The 26,482-nt window shown below is 37.0% G+C and overlaps 1 protein-coding gene across 1 annotated transcript in view; it reads right to left on the minus strand.

Annotated features, from left to right (window-relative positions):
- LOC143803854 (mucin-5B-like) overlaps positions 1-26,482 on the minus strand; it is a 37,003-nt gene that overhangs the window by 9,212 nt on the left and 1,309 nt on the right. Inside the window, exons 2-29 of the mRNA XM_077281619.1 lie at positions 25,186-25,248; positions 24,232-24,360; positions 22,774-22,833; positions 22,405-22,666; positions 22,185-22,299; positions 21,665-21,755; positions 21,470-21,576; positions 21,001-21,217; positions 19,386-19,511; positions 17,950-18,067; positions 17,221-17,359; positions 16,211-16,321; positions 16,052-16,121; positions 15,002-15,139; positions 11,453-11,617; positions 11,211-11,305; positions 10,086-10,212; positions 9,728-9,983; positions 9,549-9,601; positions 9,092-9,192; positions 6,385-6,536; positions 6,144-6,282; positions 5,853-5,963; positions 5,573-5,752; positions 5,131-5,370; positions 4,097-4,253; positions 3,674-3,802; positions 1,585-1,738 (exon numbers count right to left, since the gene is read on the minus strand). Coding sequence (XP_077137734.1) covers positions 1,585-1,738; positions 3,674-3,802; positions 4,097-4,253; positions 5,131-5,370; positions 5,573-5,752; positions 5,853-5,963; positions 6,144-6,282; positions 6,385-6,536; positions 9,092-9,192; positions 9,549-9,601; positions 9,728-9,983; positions 10,086-10,212; positions 11,211-11,305; positions 11,453-11,617; positions 15,002-15,139; positions 16,052-16,121; positions 16,211-16,321; positions 17,221-17,359; positions 17,950-18,067; positions 19,386-19,511; positions 21,001-21,217; positions 21,470-21,576; positions 21,665-21,755; positions 22,185-22,299; positions 22,405-22,666; positions 22,774-22,833; positions 24,232-24,360; positions 25,186-25,248 — 3,805 coding nt within the window. The remainder of the gene's footprint in view (positions 1-1,584; positions 1,739-3,673; positions 3,803-4,096; positions 4,254-5,130; positions 5,371-5,572; positions 5,753-5,852; positions 5,964-6,143; positions 6,283-6,384; positions 6,537-9,091; positions 9,193-9,548; positions 9,602-9,727; positions 9,984-10,085; positions 10,213-11,210; positions 11,306-11,452; positions 11,618-15,001; positions 15,140-16,051; positions 16,122-16,210; positions 16,322-17,220; positions 17,360-17,949; positions 18,068-19,385; positions 19,512-21,000; positions 21,218-21,469; positions 21,577-21,664; positions 21,756-22,184; positions 22,300-22,404; positions 22,667-22,773; positions 22,834-24,231; positions 24,361-25,185; positions 25,249-26,482) is intronic.

The raw sequence follows: 26,482 nt of genomic DNA on the forward strand, positions 1-26,482 counted from the left end.
CAGACATCCATTGGAAATTACGGATCCAAGTATTAGATTTGTGAGCCTCAGAATATGTCCTATTCTGATCCGATATTTATGGATCGATATCAGCCATTACTCAACAAGTCTGTGTGCTGGCCAATAAAAAATCCAACCGTACAAAAAAAATAGCAATCGTGCAAAGTTTTTTTAAAATTTTTTTGTTGTTGTTCACCATGCAGTTTTCAAATGATGTATTATATTTATTCTGCAGGTCAGTAGAATTACGGTTATGCCACATTTATTTTTAGTATATTACACATTTTATATTATATATTATAACTTTTTTTAATTAAAATATCACTTGAATTTTTTTATTTTTCATTTAATTTAATTAGTGTGAGTTAACTATTTTCCCAAATAGGTTATTAATGGAAAATTGAAATAATTTTTACAAGAAAATGTTTTTCCAGTAATATCGTAACAAGATCACTATCATAATACTGTAATGGTAATGATGACTATTACTGTAAAATCAGGAAGATGGAAAATATGGGTACTAATTCAATTTGAAATTAAAATGATGGTTATTTTTTAAAGTTCTCTTAAAAATCTTTAAAAAATACCGAAAAATATAATTGTTAACAATCATCATTACTGTATGTTTTTTTCTGCTGAAACTAAGTGACTTGAAAACTGGAAGCCAGGCAAAAATAGATGTGTGAAAGATTAAAGAAAAAGCCAAAGTGCAATCAAAAAAGTCCTGTTATGAGAAGTATACAGTGGCTCCACACATTAGGCTGTGTCTTAAAGAAAAGTGCTGAAACTATTAAAAGTTTAGTTAGTCTTTAACAATTTCTAGGCCACAAGCAAGTTTTTTTTAGGTATTTTCTGATAGTTGTTCTAAACACACTAAAAATGTGCTATGCTATAATGAAATAGTATATCTAGAGACTATAGAGAATCTATATAAAAAGTCACTTTCTAAAGTGCCCAGATTCACCATTCTATAAATTGAAAAAAGTCAACAAGCTCTTAGATCCATACTTAGTTAAGCTATAATAACGATGTAGAAGTGTTATTCATTCCTTCAATTATAATAGCAATGTTTGTTATAAAGAGCTTAAAAATGTACTTGAGGCTTGAAGGGGACTTATCACCATGTCAAAATTGACCAGTTCTAGCTCTTATTTTGTTCCAGCTGCTCCTCTGAGTAATTCCATTTTTGTATTTTTAACATCTGCCATACAACTCTAGATATATGGGCCTTTTGATTTAGTGCTAATGTTCATGGTCTTTGCCATGGAGGAGTGGCCCACAGGGTAATTAGGCAGAACAGACTAAAGTCACACCCCCAGATAATTCTGTAAGTCACGCCCCCTTGCTAAAGACTAATAAAATCAGCACCAAATGAAAAGACTCATATCTCTGGAACTGTATGACACATTTCTTTAAAAAAAATAATATAATAGAGAGAAGTGGAAATAAATTAAGATGAAATACTGCCCCGATTTGAACTGGTGAGAGTTCCTCTGTAAATAATACATATGGGAAACTTAGCATTGCAGACTAAACTATAAGTTTACTATTTGGGTTCTAATGCCTGACAGATACTTTTCTTACCAAGTTGAACAGATGTTGTCACTATCCTCTAGAGGCATATTCTGACCAATAGAATACTCTACTCCATCGAGTGAATAGCAAGGGCAGGCTTCTACACATTCCATTCTGTCCTCATCAAAATAGGGACTTTCAGGTGGGCACTGGGGGTAGCATCCTGTAAATACATGCATCAATAGATGATTCATTTTTTTTCATTGCTACAAACTAATAAATGTTACTACTAGTGTATCTTTGCAGATAAGTAGTGCTTGGATAGCCACATGGCTCTGACGTCTTATAAACAGTATAACGCCTCTCTCATATGAATATAACACGGCCAAGTGCTTTCCGATATTTTATCGGATAGCACTCCTCCCAATGTTATTCTATGGGCAGTGAAGATAAGCAATTATTTTCTCATGCTGATTCGGCATTAGAGAACTATCGCAGCATGCTGCAATTGACAGTGAGACTTGGCTGTCATCCCAGTGCTGTCCGATATACGCCGAGACAAGCAAGGGAGGAGACAGATAAATTACTTTTTCTGTCTCCTCCACACCTGTGATGCGATTCTCTGATGCAGAGCTGGAGTCAAGTGTTATTAGCATATCTCATAAATATAATAAAAAATAAGAAGAAAATTAAAATAATACATTTTTTAAATAAATCTTCCTCATTCTGTCCATCTGTGTAAATTGGACTGCACTCAGTTGGCGACCATGATGGCACCAAAGTTCGTTGAGCAGTCTTAACCTCGGAATAGAAATGCTGTGTCCCATAAGAGAGTGGGGACCTTGAGAAATTGCCTAGTTTGCTCTTCCTTCTCACTACATCGTGGCTCTGCACACTAGCCTGTGTCCTGTTCAGTTAAGAGACCTTTGGTGACATCATGGTCCATGACTGTAAAGTCACCAAAGGTCCTTAAACAGTATTAACCTTGGAATAGAAATGCAATGGGCCCCTAAGAGAGTGGTGGCTGTGGGCAGTTATCCAATTTGACTCCCCCTAATGCCAACCCTGATTGTAACTAGGACTTATTTTTGAAGTAGGGCTCATAATTCAAGCATTCTCCAAAAATCCTGTAAAATCATGCTAGGGCTTATTTTCTGGGAACCATGGTATCACTCGTCCAGTTTTTACGGTCGTCTGCACAAACGCTAAAGAAACAAAATAATAATCTTGCAAATATGGTACCTTTTAATGGCAAAAAATTAAGACAGACAGCTTAGGTCTTTACCTATAGCTGCGGCCACACGCTGATAGCAATACTCAAACAACTCACTTAATAAAAAAAAGTTAGCGCTACTTATCTGCGACTTGCTGTTTCACGACTATGCAAATCTCATTGTTGTCATTGGCAATCAAGTTGTGTGTATTTTGCAGAAAATCAAACACAATTGGACACATTTTCAATTATGTGTCACAGTCACAATCGGTCACAGGTCACAATTTAACACTATAGGAAATGTTTAGATTTTATATCACAATGCTTCTGCCTCATGGCAGTTTTGCATTCCTCTGGATCAACATATAAGGTTATAGGCTGAACCCAATGAACTTATGTCTACTTTCAACCTAAAAAACTGTTTATCTATGAAACCATAGTACACCGCAATCTCATGACACATGTTGTCGTATTGTCATTGTCTTAAATTGTAAGGTAATTTGGGAGTCAATGTTTAAACTTGGGAACTGGATTATGTAGTGTATTCCATATCGTACTGACTAGTTTCAAATATCTAATTTTTAAGTAATAACCAAGAAAAATAGCAGCACAGTCCTAATGATGTGGGTGCAATGCTCACGCAAGCAACCAGCCAAGAAGACTCCAAATGTAGAAAAAATAGATTGGAAACAGCACGCTAATGAAAATCATAAAAAAGTGGACTTTATTCAAATGCTTGAGAAAGGCTTCAAATGAGGTGTTGAAATGTTGCATGTATTTGTGTGAATAAAGTCCATTTTTTTCACTGATTTCCATTGGAGTGCTGCTTCCAGTCTACAGTATTTTTTGAAAGCTGTATATAAAGTTTTGGCACTATGTTATATATAGTGTTAAAATAATCTAAATTGTCCTTCTGTTGTTTAACCAAGGCAGGACCATATTTACCTTCCAGGCCTGGCAAGTTATGGTAACAGGTTCCAGCTCGGTTTCTACAGGTCTTCATGCATGGGGCACCACATGATTTATAATGCCACTCACAGTGTCCTTGACTATTGTAGTAATCACAGAAAACAGCTGTTGTAGAGGAAAAAATATATATTAGAAAGGGATGAGTTCAAGTGAATGACATTTAATGCTGTGAATTTAGAACTGAAATAATTGGCAAGATGCGAACAAGAAAATCAAGTAAGGCCAATAACTTTTTTGGCATTGAGTGAAAATGTAGCGTTATAGGTTGAACTTGAAGGACTTAGGTCTACCTTCAACCTAAAAAAACTGTTTAACTATGAAACCATTATACACAACAATCTCGTAACACATGTTGCCATGTTGTCATGTTGCCATAGTGTTAAATTGAAAGGTACATACGGCACATTGTTGGGGTTCTCCAGCTTACACAGGCTCCAGCTTCACTGCAAGCCTGGGCATAAGCAGCTACTGCCGTACAGAAGCACTCACAATCTCCACCAGTATCACAGGAACAAGCATCATTGACACAAGCATCAAAGTAATTCAGTGGGTTTACCTGCAAAAGCCAGAACATTTCATCAGGTCCTTATTCTCTTAATTCCAGAATAGAAGATTAATAATGGCATGGTAATGTTCAGAGGCGTAAACAAGGAAGCCCATAGCTAAGATTCATATGGAGTACCTCAAATTGGCTCCTGGTGAATTAACTAAATCAATTCCATAGCCTAATGGGTGTAACATAGAAGCCCCCAATTTAACCAATAGCTGAACTGGTGTTGTCAGAGCTAGCTCCAATGACGACAATTGTAATCACTAGTTAGTGTCTGCTGAATAAAACAGCCGGCACCTGCTGGATATGAAGTGGGCTCAGTGCGTAAGGACACTCACTACAAATCCAAACGAATATAGAAAATGTCGGTAGAAATGGGCGGATGCCAGAAATTGGGTCAAGTCATTTGGAATGAGGTCTCACTGTAGTTACATATCTTGCTGTCATTGGTGGTACACCACTGGTAATAGTTGTTTAATTAGTATAATACAAACATAAGCATTCATTTATGCTTTATAAGATATGATATGCTTGTACATGTGAAGTAATATTACAAGAAGAGATCTAAGATAGTCCTGAAAAATCAAATAACGTCCACTTGATGCTCCTGATTTTATATATATAATATATATATATATATATATATATATATATATATATATATATATATATATACATTATTGCAGTTGGGAACAATTCAACATTTTTGATTGACTGAGAAATGTCCAAACCATATGGACTGAAACGTTGCATTGGGCCAATAAAATCCTCAATTTTTTACAATTGGAATTTTGGAATGTCTTCCTTTATTTAAAGGCACTTTGAAGATTCACATATTCAATATTAATTTTTAAGGTTTTTTTTATCCTATAAATATACTTACTAATGGGTGACAAGATGAGAATGTGATGCCAGTGATGACACTGCACTGTTTCTGAGACCATGCCTTCCTGTAGGGATTAGTTGCACAGGAGTCTCCTAATTCTACAGTATCTAAACAACTGGGGGACAGTTTCCAGCTGTTACCAAATTCCATAACGTCTCCAACAACAGACAAGCTTCTTGTTGTATAGTCATTGACAAAATTTCCATCGTAATTACCACAAAGACCGCAAACTTTACCCTGTAAAGAAAAATAACTACATGTGGAAGGCAAAATAACTGGTATATGTTTCATAAAAGTTTTGATTTTGCCAATAATATGTATTATTATGCATCATCAAGGTTTTAGATTTGGTTGATTTGATATATTGATTACTAATTCACACTCTTTATCATAGCAAGAAACCAACAATCAAAGTTTGCGTTTGTTTCATTTAATTTACCTGAAAACTTTGTTCAAGCTTGATGTATATACTGGTTCTCTTGTCCCAGACCAGAACCAATCCATTGAGGGCTTCAATCACCATGTAGAGACCCATCTGGCGCACTTTGTAGGGTATATATGTTCCTTCATTCCGTTTGACAACCTCAAATGTATCTTCTGCAAGTATCAATTCAAAGTTCTACCCAAAGAGAATGATATTCACATGTGTATTTTATGGTGTTATTTCGGATACATTTTTTGAGAGAATATTTTAGGAAAGTTTTAGCTGATAAACTCACCCCAAGGAAAACTTTAATGGATTTAGAACAAGTGGTTCCTGTTGTACCACACGGGACATTTTCCGTTATAATACGGAAAGTTCCATTGTTGAGGTCACTACTGCAGTAATCCTATTATAAAAGATCAAATAAAAAAATACTGTAAACTTGGATGAGATTCCAATGGACAATGGAAACAAAAGTGCAGATGAAGACAAGGTATGAATCAGACTCCTAGAAAAATATCGTCAGACAGATGAATATAAGTATTAAAGTCATCTAGTTTTCAGAATCAGTGTATGTACTACGTACCTGAGCCAAGGTATATTCACAGTTTCCATTAAAGATATATGATTTGCTGTCAAACGTGAGGTAGTGACCATCTCCATATACTGCGCAGGTGCTCATGCAAAGTTCACTGGAGCATTCCCAATTTCTGTTGTTGCAAGTGCTAGCATTAAAAATGATCAATAGTTAGGAAATGCAAGCAATGAAAATAAGATAATCAAGCGGTATGGAAGAATACTGTATGTTACAATAGTGTTCTGCTCACCAAGTGTTACATGAGACCTTGATAGTTTCTCCTGGCATGTATGGATTGTCATTGTGTATACACGGACACTGGCTTTCAATCACACAGCCTCCGTCTCCATCAGCTAGCAGTCCAGCTGGGCACACGCACCCGGACACGCACTGTGCACTGTACTGAAATTACGTTACCAACACCAAATTAAAAGGAGCAATTTTAGAATTGTAAAATAATTATTAGTGAAAGGATGTCGACTTATCGGTAAGAGAAGATGTTAATGTTAGGGTGTTAGAGGCCTGACCTCATGAATTCCCACTGGATAGATATAGTGCTTGCTTATTGTTTATCCAGGTACAAATTTTTATGAGCACATAAGGGTATACCTGGTAATGCAGCTCAGCCTCACTAAAAATGTATTTCCCTTTACTACCCCTATACAATATTATAGTGCGTATGGAAAGTATTCATACCACTTTAAATTTTTCACTCTTTGTTTTATTGCAGCCATTTGGTAAATTCAAAAAAGTTCATTTTTTCTCATTAATATACACTCTGCACCCTATCTTGACTGACAAAAAAACAGAAATGTAGAATTTTTTTGCTAATTTATTAAAAAAGAAAAACAAATATCACATGGTCATAAGTATTCAGATCCTTTGTTCAGTATTGAGTAGAAGCCCCCTTGTGAGCTAGTACAGCCATGAGTCTTCTTGGGAATGATGCAACAAGTTTTTCACACCTGGATTTGGGGATCCTCCGCCATTCTTCCTTGCAGATCCTCTCCAGTTCTGTCAGGTTGGATGATGAACATTGGTGGACAGCAATTTTAAGGTCTCTCCAGAGATGCTCAATTGGGTTTAGGTCATTATTTTAGCTGTGTGCTTAGGGTCATTGTCTTGTTGGAAGGTGAACCTTCGGCCTAGTATCAGGTCTAGAGCACTCTGGAAGAGGTTTTCATCCTCTATACTTGGCCGCATTCATGTTTCATGACACTGACGTGCACTGTGAGCTGTGAGGTCTTATATAGACAGGAGTGTGCAGCGCCCCAGAGTCCTGGTCGTTGCAGTAACGTCGCTCTGCTGCTAAGGGGAGTGATGATACATCTGATTGCACTAAAAGAGTTCACCTGACCAGGTATCACAGTCACACACTACACTTCACACTCTGGCCACCAGGGGGAGCAAAAGGTTCTATGTATTAGGCCACTCCTTACACTCTGGTAAAACTGGGGGTTGGATAGGAAGTTAGTGAGAAGCTGACTGGGCTTTGCCCAGGTAATATCTAGTGAGAGGAGAGCGTTACTTGGGAAGATTCAGGGGGGTTACTGTCAGGGGCGGGATCCTGACAGAGGCCTAGCAAAAGGACAGATTGTTACGGAGCCGTGCCTGCACCTCATTGCGGCGGCATCTTAAGAAAGGACACGAAGCGAAGTATATTGTGGAGAAGTGAGAAACGAGATCACAGCACAAATGCGATAGAACCAGTAGGAGTCGTGCCCAGAGATCGGCAACATCCTTCTGAGGCACGTAGCCGGTGGCCGGAACGCTGAGGAAGTAATAGACTCTATGCATTACTTTGAACCACGGCCGGGCAGTTAACTTTAGGTTGGCTGTCTCACCTTTTACACCTAATGAAGACAATGGAGGCAATTGTGGGAGAGGGGTGTTTCTAGGGTCCCTATAAAATAACTCCAGGCCTACCCCGTCATACGGGTGCGTCCTATTCATATCATCTGGGAGACGAAGAGAAAGAACAGAAACATACACGACAGTTGTGAGGACTATCCCGTGGTGCTCAGCAGGGAAGTACTACAACACCCAGGCGCTAGTAGGTAGGCTACTGATTTCCACCTGCAAAGGGAACTCTGGATGTGCCTTTGGACTGGCCAGTCTCAGCCAGCCCTGTTAGCAGTGGTCTGGATTGCGGATGCCGAAGCCTTCAGTAAAGAGGTAAAGAGACTGCAACCCTGTGTCCTCATCATTTACTGCGACCTACACCTGCGCCTATATCTTTAATTGGGCGCCCCTTACCAGGGCTATGGACCGGGTCAGGCCACCGTGACATCCCCAGAACCGCGAGAGAGACCCGGTACCGATTAACCCGCTGCCCTGTGTTTGGGGGCCGCTCCATGTGCTCCTTTCCAAATCAAGTCCTATCAGTTTAATTAAACACAGCTGGACTCCAATGAAGGAGTAGAACCATCTCAAGGAGGATCACAAGGAAATGGACAGCATGTGACTTAAATATGAATGTCTGAGCAAAGAGTCTGGATACTTATGACCATGTGATATTTCAGTTTTTCTTTTTTAATAAATATGCAAAATTTTCTACATTTCTGTTTTTTTCAGTCAATATGGGGTGCAGAGTGTACATTAATGAGAAAAGAATGAACTTTTTTGAATTTACCAAATGGCTGCAATGAAACAAAGAGTGAAAAAATTAAAGGGTTTGAATATTTTCTGTACCCACTGTATGCACTTTTATTAAATTAGATACGTTTTAGTAGGGGCAATTGTATGGCCTATAACAATCTTTGGTATGTCAATGGGGTAATTTAAAAAGTTTCCTGGCACAACATAGATTTTTGAAGTCATCCTATTGACTACAGATTGTCAATTCCTACTAGTGTGTAATATGCACACTGTCAACATTATTCTCTATTTCTAGCTCAAAGTTCACAATTTGTTTATATGTGCGTTTTAAAGATGTGAGTATATACAAGTCTACTTACACAGTTCATGTCAAGGGTGTGGCAACTCTTTTGGCATTCAGATCCCTTTGTGTCGGCAGTTGCATTTGTACAATCAAAGTATACCATGGGGGATGTACAGGCTGTAAGAGTGAGACATTCAATAAAATCTGAATAGTATAATCTACATAAATAAATTAGAGCTTGATTTCTCAACTATAAACCCATATAGAGTAAATGTCGTTTTAACTGTTTGGTTCATGAATCAGTAGTAAGCCTTGAAAATACGCAATTTTGTAAAGCATCATATCAGAGAAATCCTCTTCTTTCACCGCCAGAACTGATCATTCGTTTTCCAAATTCTCAAATCACAGATAAAATGTGTATGATTAGCTTTGGCTCTACTTTTCTTTGCGTGTTTGATTCTTTAATGTAATGTTAAGAGCATAAAATATTACATTTTGAGAACAAATTACAACTCATTATGTAGACTTCTTACCTTCCTGTGGTGCTTTCTGCCCAATACAGTCTAGTAGTCCATTTGAACATGTGCTAGTAAATAAGCAAAAAATTATTACAATACTGTTTGATAAAAAAAAATGCTTAATAGAACTTAAAACTGCTATCACTGATGAGGCACAAGAGCTAGTATAAGTGACTGTGAAGTTGTTTTCTCACCATAGAGCTCCATTGTCATGGACCACTTCGCCTGGTGGCACTGCAGTTCCCTTGTAGTAGCAAGGACAAGCAGACTGAAGAACACATACACCATTGTCATTCATGTAAGTTCCATTCTGGCAAACACAGCCATCGACAGGAACGAATGAGATGTCACAAGTAATGTCGTGTTCACTAAGGGAGCGGCAGGTGGATTGGCATGTGTTGACAACATAGCTGTAGGACAAGGTCTTTGGACATGTTGTTGTGGAAAGTTCTTTGCGTTAAAAAGAAAAACATAAAATGTATAAATTTATGTCACCACCAACTTAATGTGTAGTAAATGCAAAGTTAATTTTATAAAGAAAAAAACACTTACGGCAGACATTATTTCTCCATCCTGTCAAATAAATTCCAGCTTGGGCACATGCATGTACATAGGAAGACAATGCGGCACACATGCACTCCTCACTCTTGGCACAGTTGCAAGAGTCAAACATACAGTTCTGTAAGCAGAAAGCCACTATTATAGCTGTACATTGGAGAATTATCCATGTCACCGCCATAGAAAGGTAATTGCAAAAATGAAGAACTCCACAAAAACTAAGCCAGAACTACTGACAAGATCTGATTCTACACCGCTCTGTTCTTGGTATTCCAGAGCACCATTCTCAGGATCACTTAAACTACCAGAATTTGGACCTCTAGTAATTAGCATGTGATTCTATATCCTATCAATAGGGAATAACTTCCAATTCTTCAAAACTCCTTAAAAAAATATTTTAATTAGTTTTTCCATTTTTTATCCTTACTGATTGGGAATAATGGACTGTCCAATTTTAAAAATGTCTTAAATGCAAAATGTTCTGCGCAAAGGCTCTTAGCATTTGGTTTAATAAATGTGGGTAACAAACAGCCCCTCCAGAGGCAGTCCCCATCAAAATTGTGTAAATAGACTCTTCAGAAAGAAAAACGACTTGAACTCTAGCACCACCTATTGAATATCCTAATAGTCAACGTTGACCCTTTAAGGAGCTGTGCCACATGACTTAGGATAAAGAACAAACCAGATACACATTTTGCAGATACTTGTTTTGGGGAGTTTGCCTCTCATCAGTACAAGGTAAGAAGTCTGATTTGACTAGGCTTTTGATAGTGGGTCTAAGGGGGAATGTTTTTTCTTATGGCAAGTTCCAAGCCAGTGTAAGGAGGCGTATAGGCAATACAATGCTCATTTGAAGATCGAAATATGCAAATAACCTCTTCAGAGAGTAACACGACTAGTGCTACCATTGAATGTAGCAATCCTAAATGTCAATATCGACCCTTTAACTAGCCTTGACATGTGATTTTAGGATAGGAATGCATTGCGCTGACATGTAAATTTCTGCGGAGTGACATCATACTCTTGTATTTATTCTGTGCTGTAGTAAACATATGAGCCTCCTAAATTTTCCCATACCTTTGTCTACCCCCTTAAATTACAATGAATGGAATGGCATACCGTCTGGTAGATGTCTGGGTTAATTCTGGAATGGCATTTGGAAAAAGGTCCATCAGTATCACTTATCATTGAGCACCAGTGTGTTGCGTATTGCTCTGAAAGAGGGAAATTTTTATATCGAGAGACATAAATTAGTTTAGTACAGTATCATATACTTATTGTTTAATTTAATTGATTGTGTATTGCTCTTCTCTGGGTGATGAAAAGGTAATACAACGCTGCTGAAAAAAAGAGCGACCTACCATTTTCAATGCTGAGAGCGCATGGATTTTCAAAACTTGAGACAACGTTAGGACAACTGGCTTGGGTCTTCCATGTGTTGGCAAAAGATGAGCCACTTCCTTCAATGACACCACTTAGTACTTGGAAATCATCAGCTTGAATGTTGTTATAGTTGCCGCAGAGACCTGAATTTATTTAAATATTCTAGTTATGTCATAAGCAGTGCATCATTCAAAATATATAGATTGTGACATATGATTCATAGTTTTTAAGTCCATCAAGTTCAACCCATAGCCTAATATGTTTTTCCAGAGAAAGGCAAAATCCCCATATTAGGGAAAAATTCCTCTCCCGACTCCACATGCCGCAATCAGACTAGCTCCCTGGATCAATGTCCCATCCCAGAACCTAGTGCCCATAACCTGTAATATTATATTTATCAAGAAAGGCATATAGGCCCCTCTTGAATTTAGCATTGAATCAACCATTACAACATCATGTGTCAGAGGGTTCCATAGTCTCACTGCTCTTACAGTAAAGAATCTGCATCTTATTGAAAAACCCTAAATATTAAACGTGTTTGCATAGAAGCCTTTCATAACTAGTGCTTAAATTTCACCTAGCACTCTTTCTAAACATGCTAGGCAGGAACTATTTATTTTTACCGAGTAGATTAGTCATATCTATACTTGTATAGCGACCTCTAGTGTTATTCATGTAGTATGCTGAAAACAATGAGAACAAAATCAATGCCAAATCTTTAATTTCAGAGAAAAACTCACCATTGGGGGACATTTTTGTTCTCCAATCCACAGAGTGGGAAACAGCTTTTCTTGTTTGAGTTTGTATGCAGGAAAAGCTTTCTATCACACTATCTGACTGGGGATCTGCATTAGATTACAGGCTGATCTACACTACCTAGCAGCAGCCATGAAGCTAGTAATAACTGATCGGTGGGAGTACTGATGTCAGACCCCAACGACCTCATATTGATGACCTAAACAAATGACAGTGAACTAAAGTACCATATTATTGGACTGTAAGACACTTTTTAGCAAGAAAAAATCTTGTTATAAAGTGCATGTGTCTTAAAGTCTGAAGGCAGTTTGATGTGATGGAGGAGAACACTGACACAGCATCCTACCCGATCAGTAAGAGACCTGCTTTCTCTTTTTGTTCCTGCCCCACACTGAATTGTGTGATCGGAGCAGAGCAGGAGAGGAAGCTTCTGAAACCTGTCAAAGGCTGCACAGCCATTGCAACTGAAGGACCTTCCACCCTACTAGTTCCAGGACCTTTCAGGTCATGTAATCAGTCACATGCTTGGGTGGAACTGCAAAATGGAGTAATGTTTACAGTATATGTGTGTATTTGTATGTGCATATAAATGTGCATGCAGCAGAGCCGTATGTATGTGTATAGAGATGTGCATGTAGCAGAGCTGCATGTATATGTAAATATGAAAATTGCATTACTGCATGTGTGTATATGTGCATTTACAGCAAAGCTGTGCCTGTCTACATGTGTATGTAGTAGAGTTGCGTGTGTCTATACGTGCATAAGTTGCAGAGCTGTTTGTGTATGTAATCTGCATATATAGCAAAGCTGTGTCTGTCCACATTTGCATGTAGCAGAGCTGTTTGTGTTTATATGTGCATATGTAGCAGAGCTGTGTGAATGTAAATGCACATATGTAACAAAGTTGTGTGCGTATGTCCATAAGTAGCAGACCTGTGTGTGTATGTAGATGAAAATAGGAGTAATTTGTGGCTAATCCGTGCTGCTGTGTATGGAGAATGTCAAATCTCAGCGATTTATTCAAACATGTGTTTTTTATTCTATTCAACGCATTTCAAAGTGTCAAGCAATTCTTTCGCAGGAAATAACCACCTACAAGTATCAGATATACAAAGCCTATCTTCACGCTTGCCGGTTTTGTACCCAGTGGATCCACAGCAGCTGTACAAATGATGTTAAAAATGCTTTTTAAATCATAAATTAAGTTAGTACAATCTGATGGATTTTATCTGTGTATGTAGATGTACAAATGTAGCAGACGTGTGTGTATGTAAATGTGCATAAGTAGCAGAGTTGTGTGTGTATGTAGATGTACAAATGTAGCAGACGTGCGTGTATGTAAATGTGCATATGTAGCAGAGTTGTGTGTGTATGTAAATGTGCATATGTAGCAGATATGTGTGTATGTAAATGTGCATATGTAGCAGACGTGCGTGTATGTAAATGTGCATATGTAGCAGATGTGTGTATGTAAATGTGCATATGTAGCAGAGTTGTGTGTATGTAAATGTGCATATGTAGCAGATATGTGTGAATGTAAATGTGCATAAGTAGCAGAGTTGTGTGTGTATGTAGATGTACAAATGTAGCAGATATGTGTGTATGTAAATGTGCATATGTAGCAGACGTGCGTGTATGTAAATGTGCATATGTAGCAGAGTTGTGTGTGTATGTAAATGTGCATATGTAGCAGATATGTGTGTATGTAAATGTGCATAAGTAGCAGAGTTGTGTGTGTATGTAGATGTACAAATGTAGCAGACGTGCGTGTATGTAAATGTGCATATGTAGCAGAGTTGTGTGTGTATGTAAATGTGCATATGTAGCAGATATGTGTGTATGTAAATGTGCATATGTAGCAGACGTGCGTGTATGTAAATGTGCATATGTAGCAGATAGGTGTGTATGTAAATGTGCATATGTAGCAGACGTGCGTGTATGTAAATGTGCATATGTAGCAGAGTTGTGTGTGTATGTAAATGTGCATATGTAGCAGATGTGTGTGTATGTAAATGTGCATATGTAGCAGATGTGTGTGTATGTAAATGTGCATATGTAGCAGAGTTGTGTGTGTATATAAATGTGCATATGTAGCAGAGTTGTGTGTGTATGTAAATGTGCATATGTAGCAGAGTTGTGTGTGTATGTAAATGTGCATATGCAGGCTCCAAAGATCCAGAAAAGATAGGTATCCCTGGCAAAAAAACACAGTTTGCTAAGGGCTTTGGCAATTTCTGATTGAGACTGGATTTTTAGGAGATGATAGACAAGTTTGGTTAACGGGTCTGTTGTTGCTTTTCTTGCTTGTTGTTCTCTGTAGCCCTCAGTAAGTGTCGTTGTTGGGTTGATTTAATACTGGGTTTAGAAATATATTCAGTGTGTGCTCTTTAGTTGGGGGAAATGTCTGAAGAAGCAAGAGACACTGTTACTGGGGAGTTTTGATGCTACTGGTGAGAGGTAATACATATCCTTTTTGCTACTTTTTGCTCAAGTGGTTGGTTGTTTGCCACAAGTATAGTTGGGGAAGATGATGAGTATGCTCGGCCGAGCAGGTGTTAATTTGTGTCTTGTACCTAGCTGTAAAGACTTTACTTTTATTTTGCACATCAACAATGTAATCCCAGATTGACCATATTTTTTGTGTTGCTGTCTCGGATTGCACTTTTCCTATTTTCCCTATTGCTACACAGCTAGTCTTCCACAGTTATCAATATAACAGTAACAGCTTACCTTTTAACAGTTAGTGTATTTTTTGCACCACTGTTACTTACCAGACACTTGATTTTTGTAGGATGGGTCAATTGTGATGTAGATTTGCATGGTGGGTGTAAGCTGGATTTGAAGCTGAATCCCAATGATGGTTTGTACAATGATGTAAAATGTTGATGGTTTGAAAATAGTGACACTGGCTGTGGAGCAAACACAAACGAGAATATATCTAGGACTTTTTGACAATATGCATGTGTAGAGTCTAGACATGTGGAATCACATTCAACTCAGATTTTAGAAATATCTGCATTAGTCAAAATGCAGATTTTTTTATAATTCGCTCTTGCACAGAGTCTGCAAAATGGCAGCCGCTGGCAACCATTTATCTGAACCTAACTGCCATAAATATATATATATATATATATATATATATATATATATATATATATATATATATATATATATATATATATATATACACTCACCGCTCACCTGTTTGGCCCCATCGCTCCTCACTGTTCACTGTTTTGTACTGGCCAGTGGCCACCTCTTCAGATCGCCATCATGAGCGTTGAAATCCATGAGCCTCTCTCACTGAGTCAGTATTTCCAGCTTTGATAAGAGCCCAGTAGGTTTCAGTGCAAATGCGCAAGATCATGGCCCACGTCACAATGTCATGATAATAACATGACCTATGGTTTAATATTTGCAGTAGATTTCTCTGCTGTAAAAACCAGAGCGTTAGCAGCAAAAATGCTGCCAAAGGAAAGGAAAAACTAAGCAGCATGTGCATGAGATTTTCAAAAATCTCATTCACTTTTTTGGTACTGTGCAATGCTGCATTTTTGCCACAGAAAATGTGCGGAAAAAAAACAGGTAAAAATACAATGTGTGAACAATCTCTTACACTGCAAGATTATCGTCAACGAGCATTCTTATGGTGAGAATGAACTTTACGAAAATGATACAAGTTTTATCTGTTATGTTAGATAAGAGCTAATGGGGTAATTTCATATTCCAGAATATTTTTGTGAATCTTTCAGTATATTTACTGTATATTAAGCATTCACTTTGGGTTCATTTACTCTTTGTGGTTGGTGTTTGTAGCTTACCTGATGATATGGGAAGCTGAGTGTATATTGAGTTCACATAGACGCTGCCGCATGGTTTTATGTAAATGAACTGTGAGACAGATAAAATGCATAACAAAAATTAATATGTGGCAAAGTCAACAAGTTACACACTAACCATATCAGCATTTTGTAACTTACATCTTTTCCATCGTTAAGACTGAGGGTGACACTCTTCAGGCACGTCTCGGTGTTGGTCAGTCCACATGTAAGAATTTCTCCCAGTACACTGAATTTGTTGTTTCCACTTGTCTGAAATGAGAGCACCAATGAATGATGAATACATGTAAAATAATTTGTATTTCTCATATAAAATAGTCACATACTACAAAATTAGGCTAAATATCTTAAGAGATGGAACAAATTCTACAACGTAATCATGAAACCTATGATACAGAAGGGTTAATATTTTCTTTTATGTTCTATATTTTTAGCATTAATTAGTCTTATTTTCTTATATTTTGTTTAATGTTTTTCTTAAGGCTTCATATTTGGTCTAATATTTTTCTATCTCGTATGCAATGTTTTGAGAAAACAGTGTGTTATGGATAGTATACGGAGAAAGACCTAATATCTAATAAAACCTCATAACTTGTTTGTGACAAGAGAGCAGCTGATGGAAATTTCCAATGGGATCTACGTTTGTCTGTAAATCGTGTAACAATCTTGATCACATGGTAATAAAAAGAATGTTGTGTTCACTACTGGTGTGCGTTTCCTTTCTCCGAGCGATCAAGACCGAGAGGGCCGAATCCCATAATTTGGCCTCACTGGTGCTCCTGTAATCTGACTTTAACTCAGAACACAAAGGTACAAAACCTACTAATATTATTTGGAAGAAATTCCCTATTATTCACTAAAATAAAATTAATTTAAGCTTCCTACACACAGTTTTTGCAGCATTTCCTGGCTTGTGATAAAGAGCTGTATTTCTTGGTTGCTTTTCTTACAAACCGTATATTTGTATTTTTCTTTTACGTGTATGTTTTGTTTTCTTTCATTATTTCCTATAAAGAATCCTATGCAAGTAACACCATATACAGATCATGCTGCATGTGGAGAAGAAAAGACCAGAAGCTCACAAAGATGTGAAACATATAGAACACAAAATCAACAAAACTCATAGGATGCCTTCTTAAAATATTCCCTACCTTAGAGAAGACGTAGGAGCAATCACCATGAAAGTTGTAGTGGGTACTATCAAAAGATGTGATATGGGATCCTCCTTCAATTGCACACGTTCCGGGACAGTCTTGTTGTAAACAGCTCCATTTTCCTTCATCACAAGTGCTAAAAAAATGAATAAAATATATAGAGGTTTCAGAAAGTCTTATGCCTTGTCACCTATTGGGTTTACATGGTTTCACAAATTCAATTTACACAATTGAATCTTCATATAATCTTTTTACAGGATACAGACTTTAGTATATTGCTTCTCCATTCTGGAATGGAGAGAAGTAATTGCTGTGAAAGATGTGGCCAAGTATTACATGAGCTCCACGCAGTAGCGTAACTAAAAGATCGTTTTCCCCGATCCAAAAGCTCCAATGGGGCTCCCAACTATTGCAAGTGTTTAAGAGCAATGGGCCTTTTAGTATGGGCCAAAGGGACCTTTTGGACGTCCCTAGACTCAAGGGCCAGGGTGTGATTGCAAACTCTGCATCTAGTATAGTTACGCCCCTGGCTCCATGCCAATTTTTGTTCCCAGACACCAACAATTTTGCTTGTGTTTTGCTGATGGTCCAAATGTGCCAAAGGTAAAACTTCACTTTTACTTTTTCCTAGTTATTAAATATGTGAACAGACTTAGCAGACTTTAATAGCTACAACAAAATATAATTCATTAATTTCATGGGAGTAGAAAGACAAAGAGTATTTACCAAGATTGACATTGAATTGAATATCCATTCCCTGATGCGTAGACTTGTCCATTGTAAGTGCAAGAACATTGCTGCTTGGGAATACAGCCAGAGTTATTGATGTCATCAAAAACAGTTCCTTAAATAAAGACACATAAACAACATAGATAAATATATATGAACGACAAATGTATAGAGGGATTGATAGATAGATAGATAGATAGATAGATAGATAGATAGATAGATAGATAGATAGATAGAGCAATAGATAACAATAGAACAGAGAACAGTCTTTTCTCTTATAAACCCAGAAAGTTAAAAAAAATATATTGTCTATTGTATTCATGAGATGAATGTGCCCCCGATGTACCCTATTCTCCTCACCAACGGGTGGGCAGCCTTGTTTACCTTATTTTCTTAACTTTGTTTACTTTTTGTCAGGGGGTAGCTTGGAGGAGTTGGAGGTGAAAAATGTGGTCTTCTATAACTATGAGACAGTTGTAGTCTTTAATTGCCAAATAGCAGAATATTTTCATACAATTTGAGCAGATACCACTTGCCCTTAAATCACCACTCAGGTGGGGAGGAGGTCATTTCACCACTGGAGTGGCATTACTAATGTTAATTCTATGCCAGTAGTAACATACTTACCAGCCGCCATCTTTGTCTGTTCTCAGCACCACTCTGCTCCTGTTCTGCCATTTGTTACTATCTGGATCTCTCCATTGTTTGCTGGAAGAACCAGAAATCACTTCTCAATGTAAGTCTATGGGAGCCAGAACCAGATTCCAATAGACTTGACACTGAAAGCTTGTGACCATTACTTCTCATTTACTGTCATTGGTCAAACAGGAGCTGCAGTCACAAGATAATGGAACAGGAGCCGAGCGGCACTGGGAAGAATAGAAGACTGGTGGCGACTGGTAATTATTTTACTGGGAACAGGTAATATGGATTAGTAATAGGCAACATGCATTAAAAGTAACATTAAAAATGCAGCAGAAATGCCAGCCATTATTCAATATGTGGGACCATGAAACCAAATGGAGAGGCACGTATAGAGTTAGCATGTACTATGTTGTTATTTTATTATTGGTCATTATTTAGTTGTATTGCAAATATTTTATTTTACCAATGGAGTGAAATGGCTCAGCTGTATGAGGTTTGTCATTTAATAATGGAGCTGATAGCATCAAACTGTGGAATGTTTTAGATTTTCCACATATATTTTTTATGAAAAAGGGACCATTTATTCTTCAGTCAATACATGTGACATGGTTGCCTCTCTTCACTTGAAGAATCAATTGATTACAATGTAGATCCGCTTTAGTATTGTGGAAGTTTCACTAGCATTTATTTATCTTGCTGTTTATTGAATATATTTGAATTGTTACCTCTATTCATAGCTTTTTCTCACATAGAAGAAATAATTCATAAAAAAAAGTCTAGAGATATACCTGCTGGGCAAAAGCATCCATCAATGCAGTGGTTATCACAGACCAATGAGCGCTCAGGGTTGGAGCAAGTGTCGGGGCATGCGTTTCCACATTCCTTGTATTCAAGATTGTAGTTACACTGAAGAGCTGTTTTGAGAAGAAAACATGGTATTAAATTATACACAAAATTCCTGGTTCATGTCATTGTATAAATATTAAGTCTGTCCATAATGTAACTACTCTGTTGGTGTAAGCAGTCAATATATCATAAAGCAAATTATTTGCCTATAAAAATGTAAAGGGCAATACAAATATTTATGAGGACTTCTTCAAACCTTGAAGGTAACCTGTCATATGATTGATGATGCCTGAACCACATGCAACATGAGTCAGAGTCTAGTTGTGTTAATACAGTAATGTACAGTATGTTTGTGTCACGGTTTCACCCCTCAGTGTGTCTGGGATGCAGTTACTGACAGCTCAGCCATATAATCTGGTACGGGGTGTGCTGAAGCTGTCAGTACTTTGACTAACAGCTCAGTCATCCAGACTGGTACAGGGACGTGCTGAGCTGTCAGTGTGTTGATTGACAGCTCGACTTTCCAATCTGAAACTGGGAGGCTGGGAGGCATCAGCTATCTCCAAGTGTTCATTATCCCAGGTGATTGCCATGCTACTTAACTGAGTTGTTTCTCCCAGACCTCTGCAAGATGTACATTCAGCGAAGTGTGGTTTGTTCTCTCTGCGCCTAGAGTTCTCTATGCTTGATCTTTCATTGCCTGACCTTGAACCTCGCTCTGACCATCCGTCTGTTTAGCCACTCCTGCTCTGATCCATTAACCTCTTTGTATTCTGACCATGGATTGTTACCTGACTTCGCTTTTGTATCTTCCTACTGTTTACGACATACCCTCCTGGCTTCTGACCTTGGGCTCCTTGACTATTCTGACTCACGGCTTGGCTGTGAGAAGTGACTAGCATCACAATTTTATACTGAAATGCCACAGTGTTGTAAAGAATGTATACTTTGAAAGTCAGTAGTGGACTGAGGGTGCATTGAACTGTTTGGCCACGCCAAGGGTGCACTGAGTGTGCTTTGGACAGTTATTTATTGTTGACAGACTTTCTTTATTACTTTTATTTTGCTTATAGTTTTGAACTCATGACATACCTTGACACTTCTCCAACTCCTCCTGACGAAGAAGTGAAACGTGCATTGGAGTGCCAGAGATGCCACACAAATCAGTGTTTCATCTATGTAAGTGCTGTCTTTCTATTAATTTATTCACTGCCCGACATATAACTTTATAGGGAGCATTATATCCCACTTAATTATTTATGTATCACTGGCCCTATTTATAATAGACTTTGTATGCACTTCTACCACTTTATACTCCACATTTGTGCTGGCTAACCCTGCTTGGTTAGAAGTCACCTTAATTACACTAGCTGTTTGTATAACTTTTAATCTTGTTTAATAAAATCTATTTTAATTAGTAATCTATACTGCTGCTCTCTCTTTTATTTATATAGTTATTTATTGTTGACAGACTCTTTAATTATTACTTTTATTTTGCTTATAATTTTATCCATCAATAGTCAATGATAACACATAAGATAGTTTGATTAAACTCACGGCATAGCTTGGCACTTCTCCAATTATTGGGTTGTCCTCCAGCATGAGCGCATTGTCGGGAATACTCAGTAAAAGTGCTACAAAGGCAGAAGCCAGTTGCGTTTTTTGCACATCTGCACAAATCCTGTACACAAGCATCAATGTATAACGTTGGGTCCACAATACTGTTGCAAGATGAGAATGCAGAGTTCGTCAAGATCGATAAACAAAGTTTCCTCTGTAAATGAGCATAAAATAAGAAAAAAATAGTTGTTAATGAAGTAGGTAACATCTTAATATTCCATATATAGATTTTCAAATAATTGGACGATACATAGATAGATAGATAGATAGATAGATAGATAGATAGATAGATAGATAGATAGATAGATGGATAGGCAATTATTAGATTCAACTCATTGTGCAGCAATTGAAATTTATGATGAAACATCCCTGACCAGTTGCTTTCTGGGGGTAAACTAGAACTTACAGAGTCAGTGCAGTCATCTTGGGGCTGGATTGTTACATCCTGACAAAATTCTGTAGGTCCATTTAACTTCTGCATATTTCCATATTGAATAGGAGTCAGTTTTACATCTAGGTAAACAAGAAAAATTATCATTTAACTATGCATTTACCAAATATTGGTATAACTCTTAGAATATTGAATATAAATGTGTCTCACTGTTAGAAATAAACTCATTGAAGACAGGAATGCCATTGAAGTCCCCGCACAAACCACAAGTCTGATTGGTAAATGTCTGATCAAGTTCCAACTGAAAGGAGAAAAGAAATGTTCAGTAAGTGAAAAGTTTTCATTATAAAGCTTTATATCATGATTATGGCAGCACCATATGAGAAATTTATAAACATTAGCACCCTGAAGTGAAAGAGCAGCCAATCAAATTCCAACCTTAATTTCAAGAGGGCCTCCAATTGTTCTAATTGTTAATTGTGAGCTAGTAGCTACCTTTCCTTTATCTAGTCTTTTTAAATTTTCTACAATATGACTTGGAAAGAGCAAGTAATATCTATTGTGAATTTCTCTGTGTACACAACAGTGCTTCACAAGGAAAATGTAGCATTAGGTGAATGATAAATAGCTGTCCATGTAATATAAGAAAAGATTGAGAGTGCCACAACAGGAGGCAGATACTGTAACTTCAGTTCTTCATGAAAAAAAAGTTAATGTTTGTACAAATTACCAAAATTGCATCATCCTCATTCCACATGAATTCCAGACCAATTTTTGCAGTGACTTTGATGTAGATACCACTTCTATCAATCTGGACTCCTGAGAAACTATAAGGTAGATCCACCCTGGAAATTAAAGCACATAAAAAAAGTTAAATCCTAAAGTTATTAATTTTGAAAAAGAAACGTTTTGGAGAATTAACGAGACTATAATAAGAATAATTCACGTACTGTTCTCCATTGAATGCAACAGTTCCACTGGAAAGTTCAATAGAAACTCCTTCAATCCTCATAGAAATGTGGGTGATGATGGGCAGATTATTCACAACTGAACGTCTAAACTGGATGTTAAATTCCTCAAAATTACTCTTGCAGTTTGAGGCAAAAACATAGTTACAAGTGCCAGGATAGTAGAAGATGTCACCATCAAAAGTCTTGAAGTAAGAGTTACCCCAGGTGCTACAGACTTGACCATTATGAGAAGAAACAATACCTGTGAAACAAGATAATCTGATTGAGTCTGTACTTCATGCTCATTAAGTAGATATCTTATGACGAGAAGTCCATTTTATGTATTATTTATATTTCCAAAAAACTTACTTCTCAGAACTGGAGGAGTTGTTGGAGCAATGAAAGTGAGCTTTGAGGATTTCTCAGTGCCTGGATTAGATGACAAATGTTAAATATTTATTAGATAAAGTGTGATATATTGTGGTCTATTTAACCTATATTCTTCATAACTAGTGCAGCAGATACTGTAACTTCCCATTAATCAACCTACATTTGTCCCGGTACTAACACAAGGAATTAATTCATGACCATCATTTAATTCATAGAACATAACAGTAATACCAGATGAGATAAATATCCAGAAAAAAAAGTGAAACAAAGATGTCCAAAATTAATAAGTTACTTTATTGAAAAATAATAATAGCTCAGAAGTATAAAAAGGTTCCTCAACAGATGAAACGCAGATAGCAGGTCACATGGGAAAACTGCAATACATGGAGTACAAGGACCAATACATGTCAACAATAATGTATAAATATAGACTTATAGAATAGTGGTTTCCTTAGTCATCCATATATTGCATGGTGAAATAATTGAACAGCATAAAAATAAAGTACATAGGTTTTTACTTTTAATAGTATATACATCTGCATCTATTACAGGACCAGCATCACATCCCTCCACCTGACACATTTCGCTTGACTTCTTCTGGGGATGTCCCCAGAAGAAGCCATGATTGCAGATATTAATCAAGCACAGTGTTTTCTAGTTCTCTGCCAATCATCCCTTCCATCCGTCTCCTTTGTCTTATTCATATTCCAAGCATATGCTAGTTAAAATTCACCATTTCCATTTTTAGGTCACTTTTCTTTTTTTGTCTTATGCTATTTGATGTCATTTATTGCATTAAATTAATCAAAATAGCGCATATTGTTCATGAATTTTATGCCATGTAGAATATTGGGTTTTTTTCTGTCATTAACCAAACTAGTGCAAAAAGTTGCACATTTCTGAAAATGTTGCAAACATTTCGGACCTACATAAAATCACTTCAGGTTTTGACTGAAGTACATTTGAAAGAAATTTTTATACTTTTTGAAAGTCACAAATGACGAATCAAGTGAAAACATCTAGAAGCCCTAAGCCCCCAGTGCCAAGTGGAAAAAAAAATAAACACACAATAAAGATGAATTTTGGGCAAAAAAAATAGCAAAACTAATAACTCAATAAACAACAGTCACAAATGTAATAATACATTGGGCTCAAAATTTGTGGGTGCTCTTGTAAAAATTGATGATTCTGGCCTGAACGATTTGTATAATTTTACTAATATGGTTTTAAGATATTTTACGTAAATCCAACAAACTAGAAAACTCCTGTAATTATCCGCCTCATAACTATACAAGATTTTTTTTTGCATTCTTATGATTTCATGTCAGACATATAAAAGTGAATTTTATATTTCCCTGGATGAAATGTCAAAAAGCTGTAGGTAAGGGACAAAATGTCCACAATTCTGAGCAATTTTAGAGTGAGAATCATACGTACTCTTATCATAGCTGTTCCTCTGATTGTAGTACCATGTACTATCTGCCTTGCTGGAGTCCTCCTTGTTGGAATTATCATTCTTCTGCTGTTGGATGCCAGCAGTCGAAGCTTCGTCGCTGTTTTTGTCATCTGTGGGACGAACATCTAATTACAGTACTTGACAAGGAATCACATGAAAACTATACCATTGGTAATACATTATTTCTAAAAATGATGTTGACAATTAGATGGCAAAATTGTTTCCATTCTAAAACATGCAGGCAGATTTGTTTTCAGAATTAAATAAGCATTCCTTCCACCAAAGTTTTATCCAGTTAATAAATTGCATCCATCATATTATACAGCACTGTGTACTGTACTTACTATTGCTCATTTTACTTTTCTACCCCAAAAATTCTTCACTTTTCTCTGCATTATGTAGAATTATAAAATCTCTTGTTCCTTCATGCTCCCTTCTCCAACTTCTCAGGGACTTTTCCAGTGACTCATGACTCATACAGGGGAAATTAGCCTGATGTTTCTACATAAAGCTTATAAGGTTTCATTTTGTCCTTCTACCAAGTTAGTTCTCCTCTTTTCCATTAGGTCAGTGACATCACGTGATTAAAAACAGACTAGCTGAATCTTTCTAAGTTCTATGCAGAAACAGGAAGTCAATTTTCCCTGTATGAGCCATTGGTCTCTGCAAAAGTCCCTGACAGGGGGTAGGAGAGAGAAGCTGGGTCAGGAGTTGGAGAGGGTAATGATAAATGCAGGGGCAAGAGACACCCTGTTTCTACATAGAGCAAAGAAACGAGAAGAATTAATTGTGTAGAAAGGCAAAATGAGCAATTGGAAGTACACAGTGCTGTAATGTGATGAATGCAATATATTAAGAGGATAAAAGTTTGATAGGAAGAGAGCTTCTTTAAATTAAAAATTGTTTATTAAAAAAAATAATAATAATTTACAAACCGGACAACGCGCTATCCAAATCAGGAATTTCATAATTGCGGTCAAACTGATTGAATTCTTCACCTGTAAGCAAAAACACAATATTAAGACATACAAAATATCACTACTACTGCACATAATAATATATTTCTATATTTTTAGCTGAAATCGTCTAGATTATTGTATGTACATTTATGCACCAGGTATCTTAGTTTGGTTAATTATTGTCCTTTAATAATACTGAAAACTGAAAAGTTTTAGCATAAAGTATGGAAATAAAAATGTTACTGAAATCGGAACAAATATTGAACAATCAGGTACTGTATATGGCTCATTACAAAGGAGGACTAAAGACTTGGATATCACAATGACACCTGGAGTTGTGTTAGTTTTGCTAAAATCACAGTATTATTGGAAACACAACTACTCGGGTGTCACCTGGTTGCAGTTATTTATTTTTTCATGGACTGTTAGACTTGAATGGGCGAGTGGCATCCTATTCTAGGAGGAAGATCATGATGCTGCTAATCGGTCAGTGAAAAAAATAATTCATCTGCACTGCCCATTGAATACCATTGGTGTAAGCACAATCCATTTTATTAATGGCTAGTATGCAGATCGAAAATGCTGTCCTGAGCCTTTACAGGGAGAGTGACTTCTCTGAGGAGCAGAACGCTACTCACAATATTTTGCTATTGACTTTACATGGTTTGTGGTATGTTTCCATAATTATGAAGCATTTTGTATGTTCATCACTCTGGACTGTGTACCTTACATTTACATTCTGAGCTATTTGGACAGTTTCTGTTTTGTTAGTCTGCATGGACAAAAGTGTCTAATCCAGTACAGTATTGTTTGAAGCAAATATTCCAGAAAACCATAGAACTGTGCTTTGTACATGTTGACTTTAAGCTCAAAACTGCATGGTTGCTGCTAGCTAAAGGGTAAGTGAGCAATACAGAAAACCGGAGGGAAAAATGCTGGCATTGCAAATTTCACTTATTGCTTGACCACTTGATGTATCTAAAGACTATAATCCTGTGTTTTATAACATATATCATAAAAACAATGTTTTGTTTAACCCCTTCACGATCTTGCAATTTTTCTTTTTTCTATTTCCTCTTTTTCCTCCCCTTCTTCCAAGAGCTATAACTTTTTTATTTTTCCATCTACATAGCTGCGTGAGGGCTTTTTTTTTCCAAGGGATGTGTTGTACTTTTGATTGACTCCATTCACTAAAGGGTCAATGAATTTTTTGCACTCAATTTTCTCACAAACCTGTTTTTTATGGATCTGCAATAAGGGGCAAGTAGACGGC

Source organism: Ranitomeya variabilis, chromosome 2 (assembly GCF_051348905.1).
Source record: "Ranitomeya variabilis isolate aRanVar5 chromosome 2, aRanVar5.hap1, whole genome shotgun sequence".
In the NCBI taxonomy this organism is placed as follows: Eukaryota; Metazoa; Chordata; class Amphibia; order Anura; family Dendrobatidae; genus Ranitomeya; species Ranitomeya variabilis.